This window comes from Mesocricetus auratus, unplaced genomic scaffold, assembly GCF_017639785.1.
Source record: "Mesocricetus auratus isolate SY011 unplaced genomic scaffold, BCM_Maur_2.0 Super-Scaffold_100003, whole genome shotgun sequence".
Taxonomy (NCBI): domain Eukaryota; kingdom Metazoa; phylum Chordata; class Mammalia; order Rodentia; family Cricetidae; genus Mesocricetus; species Mesocricetus auratus.
The window spans coordinates 52,064,940-52,079,935 of record NW_024429188.1 but is presented as its reverse complement, the minus strand read 5'-3'; the positions used below and the strand labels follow the sequence as shown (position 1 = coordinate 52,079,935).

Below are 14,996 nucleotides of genomic sequence, written 5' to 3'. Positions count from 1 at the left end.
ATGTTTCTATCCTGAATCTGTAGGTGTCTGTTCACCCCTTATTCACTGCTAGGTTTCAGTTCCTTGCACACACTAAGCAAGTACTATATCTCTGAGTTACATTCCTCAGCCCGAAGTCTGTGTTCTGGATATTTTCCTCCATTTCCCCTACCATTATGTTATGGAGAAAAATTGCAAAGAAAAAAGGAAAAGGGGTCTCAGATACCCCCTTTGCTGGATTTCTTCATTGTCAAACTATTTATGTGTATGTTTGTGTCTCTGTGCAATTGTGTGAGTGTGCCCACAGAGATGTGGTATCGAATCCCCTGGAGATGGAGTTAGCAGGCAGTTGTGAACTATCTCACAAGAGTGCTAGGAAGTGAACTACCCATCTTGCTGAAGAGCAGCAAGTGCTCTTAATTACTAAGCCATTTCTTGAGCCCCTTCAGTGTTTTTATTTTCTTTTTTGAGACAAGTCTCACTATGTGACCCTAGCTGGCCTAGAACTTACTGTGTAGACCTGGTTTTGAACTCATAGAGATCCTCCTGTGTGTGCTTCCCAAGTGCTGGGATTAAAGGTGTGCACTAACATGCCTAGCTTTTTGATAGCCCAAGATGACCTTAAATTATAATCCTCTACTTCTGCCTGTCTAGTGCTAAGATTACTGGTGTGAGCCACCCTTACCTGGTTTGAATTCTCTTTGTAGCATGATAAATAAAAGACCCAGAGACTGATATTGGTGTTCAAGCTTCAAGCTGAAGATCAGAGAAGCAAGGCAGCGTTTTTCAATTACTTGGCACTATCAATATAGAAGCAGTTTTGTTATTCTTCACTGATACCAGATGAAGCAGACACCTGTTAGCTTTAAACTTTCAGTAGATTGATACAGTTACTGCAACAAGAAGCCACTGGAAATGATGGCAACTAATCATTTTTAATGTGCTTTGAGAGTGAACTTCATACCTATAAGACCCTTCATAAAGTTCCTCTTTTGCTTTCTATCTACACTCCTTGTATTTATTTAGAATTCATCAGTTTTCTATAGAACCGACTAGTTTGCTCTAGCATTGTTAGATTTGTTTTATTTTATACAGTTTTGCTTGTGTAGATAATTCAAAGCTAATTGTAAGTACACTTTTTCCCCCAAGGAGATGAAGCCTTATCTAAATCAGTGCCTGTCACAGTGGATGATGACGACGACGACAATGATCCTGAGAATAGGTATGATTCCATCTGTAAGGACTTAAAGATTATAACACACCCTAAGCGTGGGCGCAAACAGCAACAACGCAACAGCAAGCAGGTTGTAAAAACCAGGAGTTCCTGCCTTAGAAAGACTCATGCACAGTCTTCTTGCAAGTTTGAAAGAAAGGCCAGAAAATGGGCTAAAGCTCAAAAACCTTAAAAGAAAGTAAATATCAGTATGAACACACCTAGCATAGGGTGTGTTATAAATAAATAAAGAACTGTCAATTTTATGTTTCTGTGTAAACTGTGATACCTTTTTGAGGCTTTCAATTTTAACGTATTAATTTTTGATGCAAATGATTCACAATAAATGGCAAGAACAGACATCTATATTTGTTTATTGTTTGTCATTCAACATGGTGGTCCCATTTGTGAAGACCTGTGAGAAATGAAAAAAGATTTATATATTTAAGATTAGAAAATTGCTTCCAAACTAAGTATCAGTTGATGAGGTATCTAGGTTGATTTATATTTGAACTTTTCCCCCAAATAAATTAGAAGTAGATAGTATGACATTATTAACTTCACTAAGACTTAAGCAATTGGCTTAAATGTAAGCATTGAAGCCTATACAGTTACCTATACTTATTTAAGGGATGCCTGAAAGAAGGAAGAAAAGACAATTGTCACAGCAGTGAGTAAAGAAAACACATGTTAACCGTATTAACCATAGTCAATGTGGCTATGTATACATTTTAAACATTTCCTAACCTTTAGTATAATAGTCATAATCTACAATGAGAAGATAGCATGGATGTATAGTGAATGACCGACATCTAACCTTTTAATAATTGTATGATACTGAACTGGTAACTTTAACTTCTTTTGCCATAATTTTTTATTACTAATAGTGAAAAATGGATAGTGTTTATTTAATTCTAATACCAAAAATATGTGATAGTCTGGAGATGATTATATTGAAGAGCAATAAAATGACCATCTATTCCCAATAGAAAGCTCTAGTATTAGGAAAATAGAAATATGGGCTGCAGAGATGGTCCAAAGGTTAAGAGCATTGGCTGCTCTTCCAGAGGTCCTGAGTTCAATTTCTAGCAACCACATGGTGGATTATAATCATCCATAATGAAATCTGCTGCCCTCTTCTGGCGTGCAGGCAGAACACTGTATACATAATAAATAAAAAAAAGAATGAAAATAATACATACTTGCTGTCATTAGTTTATGAGAGATGAACCAAGTGCTCTGAGGACATCTGTTACTTTAGCCCTATTTTATGTCTTGTTGATGCTGACAGGTTTGTTTCAGCCATTGGCATCATTAGTAGACAGGATAATTTAATTAGGGTGAAAGATCATACTTTTACACTTAAGTAGAGCTCTGTTGTAAATCCAATGACAGCCTCTGCTTTCCTTTTTACTTTTCGTCTTACAAATGTCTGTCCAGTTATTTGATGGGATAATATGAATGAGACCCACAATGGAGTGACAAAGGCATACAATGTTTTTGTCAGGGATTTTATAATATACCATTATTGATATATTGCAAAAGCAACTAGAACTTGATTGTTTAGAATGCTTTCATTTTTCACATATATGCTGCTGTTTTCATATAAATCCACAAGTCCTCAGGTGTTATTAGTAGTTATTAGTGCTTCTTTTTTTTAACTATGGGAGATAAGCTTTTATATTTAGCCACCAACTAAGAATGCTATTAAAGTATAATTTTTGTTATAGCTTATCAAAAATTAACATTTTTATTTCTGAAATTCTCTGATTTTACCTCTGTAAACTGACAGCTATTTTATTGGAAAGTATCTTTAACTTCATTTTGTATTTGTGATTAAAAAAATACAACTCTGCTGGGGATACTTTGGACAGGAATTGGATTTTATTTTGAACATGTCTTTATACTCACTTTAATGTGCCTTTATAAAATATGCAATTTATAGCTTGTTTAATATCCACTATACCAAAGAAGCATCTTAATATACATGGGCTATCTACTCCTGATATCCCTGATGGGGATAAAAGTACCTCTTTGCAGTATTTTAGTACAGACTAAGTATTTGAACATATTTGAATATGCACTAAACAACCTTTAAAAATTTGTCTGCAGGTCATTAAATCTTGGAATTGTTTTCAATTTCATATTTTTGAGCAAGATGTATCTTGATAGAGAGCATATTGTAATTGTAAATTTGTACACAATTGTATAATTGTATGTAAATTGTGTATAAATTTTATATGCTTTGCTTTTTTTGGCAGTATTGTAATTCATGTCCAGTGTTGTTTATAAAGAGGTAAATAGTGTATTGTTTCAAATGCTTAATTCTGGATGCAATAAATTTATGTAAAACTTTTTCTTGTTCAAACATTTAATTTTAATTATGATGTATCTTTCATAAGAGTTTATAAGGCTGTGTTAGAATAAAGTTATATAGACTAGTTTGCAAGCCAAAGAAGTTTTTTCATTTCTGAAATTAAGGAAGTCAGTACTTTTTCTAAAACACATATGCTTATATTTTGGTGACGGCTTAATAAACAATTGACTTTATTTACTTTTTCTGTTTTAAAGCTGTGATAGTAAGAAAATAAAGAATAAAGCTTTTAAGACCACTAAAAATCTTCAATATTTTACTGGAAATAAATATCTTCCTGCAAGTTTAACATTTGAATGTAAATGTATACCAGAGTTAGAATTGTCCTAATTGTAAATGTCTATTTACTTGACTAGATATTGTTTGACCAAAGCAGATAGTTATCGTTTTTCTGATTGGTCTTTTTTTTCCTATTATACAAAATTAGTGATCGTAAAATTTGAAATTTATGCAACTGAGAATTCATCTCAGCTACACTACTTTAGGCTTTACGTACTTTAAACAAATAGAATAATAATAAAAATGCCAAGTACCTTGTTGGTGTTTTTTTTGAGACAGGGTGTCACTATATGCCCCAGGCTGGAACTCACAGAGATCTGCCTGCCTCTGCTATCTAAGTGCTGCAATTAAAGCTGTGTGCCTTCCACTGTGGTCCACTGCTTGGCAGATGTCAGAGTTTTTAAATTATAGTTAATGTCAGTTATGTGATCGTGCCATTATGGTAAGGTTTGATTTGCCTTTTAAATACTTAGGTTTTTGTTATTTTGTTTTTTGAGACAGGTTTCTCTCTGTAACAGCTCTGGCTATCCTGGAACTTGCTTTGTAGATCAGACTGGCCTGGAATTCACAAAGATCTGCCTGCCTTTGCCTCGAAAGTGCTGGGATTAAAGGCGTGTGCCATCACCACCTGGGTTTAGTTTAGTTTTCAGTTGGTTCTTGCCTTGAAAAGACATGCCATGTAATTGATAAAATTGTTTGCTTTACAATTTTTAGAAAAATGCTTTGGGAGCAAAAGTGTTTCAGATTTTGGAGTTTCTAAGATGTTATACTTACGAAGACTTTGCCATTTAAATGTCGGAGATCTACAACTCCAAAGGATTTCAGAGCACATCAAACTTTTGGGATTAAGAATGTTGGGTGTATGCATATATTGTGATATCTTTATGTTTTCAGTGACTAAGGATCAAACATTTTCTCATTGTATGTATTTTAAAACTTAATGCTGTCAATGGACCTCAGTAATAGAATACTAGTGTGTGTTCATCATATTAGTGTATACAAACAAGCACATAACATTATTGTTGAAGATTTATATGGTTTTAGTAGTATTGTACTTTTTCCTCAGAATTTCTCTGGATGGTACTAAATTTTTTCATAAATGCAAATTCTGGTATGGAGATTGTTGATTGAAGTTATTGATGCACTTGGAAAGTGGGAGTCTTGTATCATTTGACAGTAGGTTTTTGCTTTTCAAACTAGGAAATATGCCCTATTGGCATGATGTGGGTATTCTATTAATGAAAGCTTTATACTGTTAATACAGCTTACTTCCTTGGGAAGAGACTAATGACTCCTGAATATTGATTGACATACAATGAAGATATTTGATGGATATATATTTGATTTCAGTAGAATTAGTGTAACAAGTCCCTTAATACAGCTTTCATTTGAAATACATTTCCAGATGACCCTCTCATATATAATATAATGTGTGTATATATATATATATATTTTACAAATTTAATAACTCTAGAATTTTTTCCTATGGCTTTTTTATTTAATGGATCTCATTTGGTTAGTAAAATTATTTTGAATTTTTATTTTGCTTAAAAAAGACAACATTTGAGGTAAAGAAATTTCTTTTTCTTTTTGAGTTAAATGTTTTAAGTAGTTAGCAGTTTTAAGATAATTCCTTTCAGTTACTTTGTTGATACAGTCCTGGTAAGTATAGTCAATGAAGTCAGTGTCTATAGATAGGATCCACTGGCTGATGAGTGAAACTGTTTTCAAGGGTCACCAATTTTATTTTATTTTTTTACTAGATGGCTCATCAAAGAAAGAAATATGGTTAGTATTGGTGACTTTTCTCCTTCTGTGGGTAGGGCTTAGACATTATACTTCATATCCTTTCTTGTTTTCTGTTCTATGGTGATCTTGGGACTTTGAGCAAATGAGAAATGGTTTCCTAGAGAAAAAAAGTTTGTAATTTAGTGTTAGCAAATATAATTCATTTTTCTGACCCTGATATCCTTTGTTTTTAATTTTTATTTTAAATTTATGACTTTAATTTAATTCTTTTTCATCTTAAGAATATTGAGTAATAAAGAATGAATTATTTAATATAACTAAATGTCCTATAATGACATTAATATATATTTTTCTTAATAAAATTCCTCTAAAATTTAGATGTTTTTTGTTTTATTTTGAGACATGGTTTCTCTTGTAGTCCTGGCTATCCTGGAACTCCCTCTATAGACTAAGCCAATCTCAAATTCACAGAGATCTACCTGCCTCTGCTTCCCAAGTGCATTCCATGCCAAGCTAAAAGACTCATTTTCCAGTTTAGTGTGGTTTAAGCAGAATAGCCCATGTTTTTACAGATCAATGTTCCTCTGCTGCTGGAGTGCTGGTATAACAGGTATATATACACCAGCCCCTTGAACTCTGAGTTCTTAATTTCACACAGCTTTTATTTTGCTAGTCCTGATTCTTTTTAGAAAATATTGAATAATTTTCCTTATACTCCTAGCAAAAAGAAACCAGTCTGCTTGTTTCTGATTACAGACTTTATAGGACATGTGATTGAAGAAGTGATCAGATGGAGGCATGGTTTAGCTTTTGATTCTTTACTGAATTCCTATGAATTCTGTCATTTTTGGGTATAGATCATCATGCCTTAGTTACCTTTTTGATAGAAAAGTTTACATCAAGGAATTTTGAATTTGTGTTAAAATAATATATTAGTATAAAATCTGAAAATTTCTATAATTAACTATGAAATTTTTTATTTAAAAAATTTTAATCTTTGAAGTAAATGACTGATTAAAATAATGCCTTGTACTCTGCTGGAAGGATATATGTTCACCATTCTTTTCTCAGTAAAAATAGTAAACATTCCTTAGCTTCCACTCTCGGATTGTTTTTCAAATAAAGTTGGGAAATATAATGTGGGGTTTTATGTTACATATGCTTAGAAACTATGCACTAAGCCAATGATCTTACTTTGTTAATTGTATATTCTATTGTTATACTTTTTGCAGAATGTAGACAAACAATTCTTAATAAACTTTGTTAATTTTATAGGGGTGAATAATACATTGCCCTTTACAATGTAATTTTAATTTTAGTTTCCTAAACCTGTTTTTAGAGCTTTTTAAATAGTAAAATAGTAGTTTTAGGATGTGTTACCCGATGTCTTTCTCTGTATTTTAAATAAAAACATATTGGCATTATGTTTTTTAAAAGTCAAAACTTTGATTCTTTAATTTGCAAAGTCATAAAAATTGAATGCCTGTGAAATGGATGTATATGTGTACGAATTCATACACATTTGTCTTTTAGAATAACTTTAATGTGTTTGTCCAGGCGCTCATTAGCATAGAAGTAGTTAATATGTAGAGAGTATACCCAAGGCACCCTAATATTGATTGGGATGTAGTATCTTAGGTTTTCCTTTTGGTTTGTCACACTAGCTAGCTTTGTTTATTTGGTTATGTCATTTGTTGTTTATTACTGGAATGTAAGTAAGTTCCTGACTTCTGGTTCTAATATTTTATGTTACTTTTATTTTAACCGCTTTTTCTAAAGTGCTCTGGTATAGGAGATCTGTTCCCAAAGTTCCTTATAAAGAAATTCACTACTTTGAGTTACTGATTTACATACCAGCAAAAGGCAGCTTTCTTTGCTTTCCTGTAAAGCAAAACCTTTTATATGTAGATTTTTCTTGGAATTCCATTGTCTGGATAAGTGAATTTTACTGTTGTTAGCCTATTTCAAATGGTAGTTACTGGAGGATGGCAGCATCAACTTTTAATTCGTCAAAATAATTAATAGACAGTATCTCTGAGATTTTTCAATTGTGTGGGATTAAGGAATGATCATTACAGTGAACATTTTCAAGAGTGTTCATTGGTAGCTTATGTTAAAACATGTTTTTTGCCATTCTCATACTTACAGAATAAAGTCTATTCAATAGTATTTATTCTTATTTTGATGTAGAGAGTTTGTTTTTATTTCGGTCTACTGCATCCCCTAAAAAATACAGCTTTTTTTATTTTTTTACTCTAAAGAATTGCCAAGAAGATGCTTCTAGAAGAAATTAAAGCCAATCTTTCCTCTGATGAGGATGGATCTTCAGAGGTTGAACCTGAAGGAGAGAAAAAGAGAACTGGAAAACCAAGTGAAGAACCTCCCGGAGATGAGGGTGAGCTCCCCCAAGAGTAGTTATGTGGTGTATTTATAGTTTAATCCCCTAGTCATTCAGTCGGTGAAGGTTATCTGACCAAGAAATCTCAGTAAATGCATTTGAGGTTTTAAAAAATGTTTAAAACTTTATTATCATGATCATTTGCATACATTATGATAATTTGTGGAAGTTATTCTAATTGTTTCACTTACTGTCAATACACATGTAAGCAAAATATTTTGTACTTTAAAGTGATGCACATCGGTGATGGTTAGTCCATATTCAATAACCAAGGCCGATGAGATTACTTGTTATCACCAATGATGCTAAGGTACACATTTCATTGATATTAAGAAGCTTTTCCATAAATTTTGGTAATTTTGAATATACAGACTAGTTTTAAAAACATTTAAAAGAAAGTCTGTCAAAGAGGGCTTTATTAATGCATTCTCTTTATTTAGAAGCCCCAAATCAAGTCAATTCTGAATCAGATTCAGATTCTGAAGAATCTAAGAAGCCAAGATACAGACACAGACTTTTGAGGTACAAACTGACTGTGAGTGATGGAGAATCTGGAGAAGAAAAAAAGACAAATCCTAAAGAACATAAAGAAACCAAAGGAAGAATTAGAAGAAAGAGTAAGACATTTTAACTTTGAATATAAAGGAAATATGTGTTTTGTGAATGAGTTATAGTATTGAAATTTCAGTATATCTTTTCAGATAACTAAACACTGCTCCTGAGATTATCCTTACATATCTGATCTCATATTTGGCCCTACTGCATTACTAGATAGACATAGTTATATAATTATATCTAGCAGAAATTTCACATTTAGAAGTACTGATTTATTATACCTTATTTGCTATGCTTAGTACCAGAAATGCTTTGGTTTAGTGGTTTCCCCCCCACTTTTTGAAACACTGCTGTGTAAGTAATGAGATACTTTTTTGGGGGGGAGGGGATCCTTATCAAAATACAGACTTCATTTATGTGTCTGTCATCAATATTTCATGTACATATGAAGTATTCCTAGTGTACCTCAATTTTGACAGCCATTAAGCACATAAGTTTAGATATTTTTCACTCATGGAATATGTTGATATTCCTAGGATTCACATGTTGGAGCATTTCACATCTTCTAAATAATTCAGCCTGGAACATTTGGATCTTTAAATGGTCTTTTTTGTTTTGTTTTTTGAGGCAGCGTTTCTCTGTGTAGCACTGACTGTCCTGCAACTTACTCTGTAGACCATTCTAGACTTGAACTCACAAAAATCCATATGCCTCTGCCTCTCCTAGTTCTGGGATTAAAGGTGTGCTTGAGTGCTAAGTCTTAATATGTTTTCATCTACTCTCTCTCTCTCTCTCTCTCTCTCTCTCTCTCTCTCTCTCTCTCTCTCTCTCTCTCTCTCTCTCTCTGTGTCTCTCTGTGTCTCTCTGTGTCTCTCTGTGTCTCTGTCTCTCTCTGTCTCTCTCTGTCTCTCTCTGTCTCTCTCTCTCTGTCTCTCTCTGTCTCTCTCTGTCTCTCTCTGTCTCTCTCTGTCTCTCTCTGTCTCTCTCTCTCTCTCTCTCTCTCTCTCTCTCTCTCTCTCTCTCTCTCTCTCTCTCTCTCTCTCTCTCTCTCTCTCTCTGTGTGTGTGTCTGTCTCTGTCTCTCTCCCGATGTTCTTCATATAATTCTCTAGTGTGTTGTTTGTTTGTTTGTTTGCTTTGTTTTGTTTTGTTTTCCTGAGACAGGGTTTCTCTGTGTAGCTTTGGAGGCTGTCCTTGAACTCACTCTGTAGATCAGGCTGGTCTCAACTCACAGAGACCCACCTTTCTCTGCCTCTCGAGTGCTGGCGTCAAAGTTGTGCACCACCACCACCCAGCTCTCTCGCGTTTTAATGTGAAGTTGCTAAGTTGATTTTTGTTTCTTTTGAAAAATATTTAGCACTTTATTTTTTTCCTAAATTCAAGTGAGCAGTGAGGATTCAGAAGATACTGATTTTCAAGAGTCAGGAGTTAGTGAAGAAGTGAGTGAATCTGAGGATGAGCAGCGGCCTAGGACAAGGTCAGTATTACACAGGTTATTTTGTTTGTGTGTTTTGCTTTATTTTTCAAAGAATGTTAATCATTGTGCCAATGAGATGTCCAAGTAAGTAAAACTGCCCACTGATGAGACTGATGGCCTGAGCTTGTTTGTAGGACATGCATGGTGGAAGGAGAGAACCAGTTCTTGTAAGCTGTTCTTGTTTCTCTGCATATATGCTGTCTCCTCCACTCTGCAAAAATAAATAAATTTGGGGCTGGCGAGATGGCTCAGAGGTTAAGAGCACTGGCTCCTCTTCCAGAGGTCCTGAGTTCAATTCCCAGCAACCACATAGTGACTTACATCCATCAGGAATGAGATCTGGTGCCCTCTTCTGGCTTGCAGGGATACATGCAGACAGAACAGTGCATACAAAATAAATAAATTAATCTTAAAAAAATAAATATGCTCAGGATTTCTTGTTCCTTTTCCCTTCTTTGGGGGACTGTGTATTTCTCTTTTAGGGTCCTCCTTGTTTCCTAGTTTCTATGGTGGTGTGGATTGTAGGCTGGTATTCCTTTGCTTTATGTGTGAAATGAAGTTCATTATTTTATATACTAAAAGTAAATATTTTGTTGTTTGGGTGATAACTACTCACACAATGAATTGGATGCTCTGTTCAGGCTGGGTAGGAAACCCCATACTGATCCAATAGTCTGGAGAGAAGAAACTTTATTTCTCACAGTTGGGAAAGAGAACGCCCAGATAGCCAAGTGGGATCTTCTCCCTTCTTCTTTAGCCTTTGCTATGTCCTTTTATGACCCTTTCTTGATGTGTGGTAAAGAATGGGTATGGGAGGGGACAGAAGAGGCATATGGTGACTCTTCTTTTAAGAATAGTATGTCGGGACTGGAGAGGTGGCTCAATGTTAAGACCTCTTCCAGAGGACCCAGGTTTGACTCCCAGCATCCACATGACAACTTACAGCTGTCTGTAACTCCAGTCCCAGAGGATTTGATGTCCTCTTCTGATCTCCATGGGCACCAGGTATGCATGTATGCACAGACATACATGCAGTTAAACACATAAAACAAAAACAAAAAGCAAAAATAGAATAGACCCAGTGTCCCACTATTATGACATTATTTGTCCATCACAGATTCCTTAAAAATACCATATCCACACACACATACACTTGGGGTTGGAGCTGTAGCATTTATGTTTGATAAAACAGAGCATAGGCATCCAGTCGATAACAATAAAAAGGACTTATAAATTGATGGCTCAAGGGTAGGTTCTTGAATATGTTTTAGTCTATAGTACAAACTTGTAAGTTTGTCCAAATAGTTGTGTTTATGTATTAATATATCCATTTTTGTACTTTAGAAAATCTGTATGACACACTGAAATCTGGTTTCTGTGTTTGATTTTCCATTTTTTTTGGAATTTAATTTTAATTACCATGGCAATAGAAGTCAGCTCTTACACAGAAAGACAGGAGGTTTTATCCCAGAAGAAATGATGATTCTTCACCTAACTGACAGAAAAATAATATTATACAGTAATAACAGCTAGGGAAGTGCAGAGCCTGAGGAGGTTTGAACACACAGCATTGAGAAGAACTTGCTTATGTTGTACAATTGTTGCTTCAGTGGGCTGAGGAGCAAGGAACACAGACAGCCCATCAAGGACAAGTTTAGTCATGAGAGGATGCTTACATAAGAAAGAAGTTGATGTCTTAGTAACAATTGCAAAATAAGTACATTAATTAAATGTTTTAAAATGTAATTCTGATTATATTGCTTTCTTTAACATTCTTTGCAAAAGTCTGTTACTGCGTTTTGTATTTTGTGTTGGCTTTAGTGGTGTTTATTTCCTAGGAAGACATGGGTTATCAGTGATTTGTACTGAATACTTCTATCCTCAATCATGCCATCTGGTACCCAGTCAAAACCTAACTAATGCTTGTGGAGTGGAAGATTCTGTCGAAATTTTCTGATTCTACCTTTATGAATCCTAAAATTCACAGAGACTAGGATAAATAGAGGTGGAAACAATTTTAAAATTGTATTTCTACCTGATTTATGATCCTGTTGGTATGGAAATTTCTTTTACTTTCTTTTTCTTCCTCTCTGTTGTTCAGAAAATATTCCTTCTATTCTTTTTTCTTCAGATCTTTCTTTTTTGCTTCATTATATACATGATTTAGTCATTAGCACTAACTTATATCTTCTAGTAACTGAATCCACAAAACAAGCCTTTTTCAATTTACTTGCATGGCTTTTCTTCATTTATCTCTGAATAATTTTAAATATCCAGGGTTAAGTTTAAGTGTTATACACATGGGTATATATTTGGTTGACTATGTATTAAAAAATTAAGATAGAAAATAAAAATGAAGAAAATAATTTTGAAAAATGTTAGGAATTAACCTGAATGACTATACTTTTTAAATCATGTGAAAATGGCTATGATTGCAAATACAGTTGATTTGAAATTAATTTTAAAAGAGAGAGGCCAGTGACAAAGGTCAGTGGGTAAAGGTATTTGCTGGTAAGCCTGATCTTTGCAACTAAATTGATGCCTACAAGTTCTCTTTACTGTGACACATGTACCATAGGTGTCCCTCCCCCCCACACACACACATAGAATGAAGGATGGGAAATCAATTTGGTCAAAGTACATGGTATGCTTGAATGAAAATGTGTTTATGACACCCTTCACATTGTACAAATGAATATATGTTAATAAAAATTAAGAAAACAAGTAATTATACGTAGTCTGTATTGTGCTGGTGATTGAACCCAGAGCTTTGTGTGTTCTTGGCAAAGATTCTACCAATTGCGGTACAGGCCCAGGATCTTCCTCTTTTTCGGTTCTTCTTTTCTTCCCTTTTTTGGGAGGGAGAGGGGAAGTCTTATATAACCAGGACTGCTGGCCTTGAATTTACTCTGTAGCTTTGGATGACCTCAAACTGTCTTTACTCTTATTTCCACCTCCTGGGTGCTGAGATGGTAGGTGTTTCCTACCATGCCCATTTTACTTTGTGGTAGGGGTTAGACCTTAGGGCTTTGTATCTTATAGGCAAGCACTATACCACTTGAGCTAAAGTCCTAGCCCCTCATTACGTTTTTTTAATTGCTGGATTTTCTCCTGCTGGGAATGAAACCCCACGTTTTTATCCTTGCTATATAGTTGAGCAGTCGTTTCCAAAAATGTCAGTGTTTTTAATACTACTAAACTATACGCTTAAAATGGCTAAGAGGGCCTGGAGAGATGGCTCAGAGGTTAAGAACACTGACTGCTCTTCCAGAGGTCCCGAGTTCAATTCCCAGAAACTACATGGTGGCTCACAGCCATTTACAATTCAATCTGGTGTCGTCTTCTGGCATGTAGGCAGAACAGTGTACATATAATAAATAAATAAACCTTAATAAAATTAAAAAAATGGCTAAGAAAGGTGGACAGTGGTGGTGTATGCCTTTAATCCCAGCACTCTGGAGGCAGAGGTAGGTGGATCTATGTGAATTCCAGGCCAGTCTGGTCTACAAAGCATTTCAGGACAGCCAGAAATGTTACTCAAGGAAACCCTGTCTCAAAAAACCAAAAAAATAAAGTGGTTAATATGGTAAATTTTGCACTTTGTACTTTTTCGTATTACTGGAATAATAATATAGTCTATGTATTCTGCTCATGATCCTGGCATGGCATTTATAAAGTAGTATATAGCTCAACAGGAAGCATTTTATTCCATTTTACATTTAAAAATTTCCTCAGGTCTGCAAAGAAAGCAGAATTGGAAGAAAATCACCGGAGTTATAAACAGAAAAAGAAAAGACGACGGATTAAGGTTCAAGAGGATTCATCCAGTGAAAATAAGGCAATAATGGCATTTATTATTTGAATTATAATTCACACACTATATTATACTTTATAGTAGATTCACTATTTTCTGTTTGAATTCCATTCAGTGATTGCATTTTATGTTCTTGTTTAAATTTTACCCTTGTTGGAATAATCTTTTTTCTTTCTTGATTTCCCCCTTCGACAAAAGTCCTTAATTTAGTTTTAATATGTTATTGTATTCACATTTAAAAGATTACATTTGTAAACATAAGTTTTATATGCTAGACAGTCATGAACTTCATATGACTGCCTTCATTCCCTTTTTTTCCTTTTTTTAAATTCAAAATAGATTTTTTTCACACAATGTATTCTGATCATGGTTTTCTTTTTGAGATAGGGTTTAGTAGCCCAGCCTGGCCTTTAATTTATGATCCTCCTGTCTCAGCTTCCTGAGTGCTGACATGACAGGTTATGTGCCATGAGAGGTTCTTTTTATGTGTTGTGCTGGGTATTGAACATAGGGCCTCATGAGTATTAGGTAAGTACCCTTTACTTGAGACAGTCTCATATCCTAGAAGGGTTCACTTTTTGAAAAATTAATTTTGGAAATATGTTAAAATATGCTATTCAGTGGCCTCAGTTATTTTCACAAATAATAATTCCAGGCCCACTGGATTTTACAAGTTTAAAAACACAGGCTTTTATTTATGTGTGTGGTGTGCGCATGCGGATGTCTGTGTATGTCTGTCTATGTTAGTTTAATGCCACGTGTGTGCAGGTATCAAAGGAGTCCAAAAGAGGGCAATGGATCCCCTGGAGCCATTATGAGCCACTGGATGTGGGTGTTGGGAACCAAACTCAAGTCTTCTGGAAGAACAGCAAGCCCTTTTAAACACTGAGCCATCTCTTCAGGCCAAGACCCATTGAACTTTGTCATTTTTCTGTGTAATCTTTAGCTCCTGGTGCACTGTAATTTCTGAATTTGACATTTCAAAGTGATTTGTACACAAAATATTTGTTTTTTCTACCTAGCTTATTACATTGCTAAGTTGTTTTCAAGTTTAATTCATGTTGTAGTATATATCATTATTTCATTTTTACATTTGAATAAACTATTGCATATGTATATCACATTTTGATTATGCATTCATCTGTTGATGGACATTGCT

The 14,996-nt window shown here is 34.5% G+C and overlaps 1 protein-coding gene across 12 annotated transcripts in view; it reads left to right on the top strand.

The window, feature by feature from the left end:
• Atrx (ATRX chromatin remodeler) overlaps positions 1 to 14,996 on the top strand; it is a 134,637-nt gene that overhangs the window by 63,324 nt on the left and 56,317 nt on the right. For all 12 annotated transcript variants that reach the window (XM_040744310.1, XM_040744306.1, XM_040744304.1 and 9 more), the window contains 5 exons: positions 1,129 to 1,201; positions 7,856 to 7,989; positions 8,433 to 8,609; positions 9,930 to 10,023; positions 13,759 to 13,861. In XM_040744310.1, coding sequence (XP_040600244.1) covers positions 1,129 to 1,201; positions 7,856 to 7,989; positions 8,433 to 8,609; positions 9,930 to 10,023; positions 13,759 to 13,861 — 581 coding nt within the window. The remainder of the gene's footprint in view (positions 1 to 1,128; positions 1,202 to 7,855; positions 7,990 to 8,432; positions 8,610 to 9,929; positions 10,024 to 13,758; positions 13,862 to 14,996) is intronic.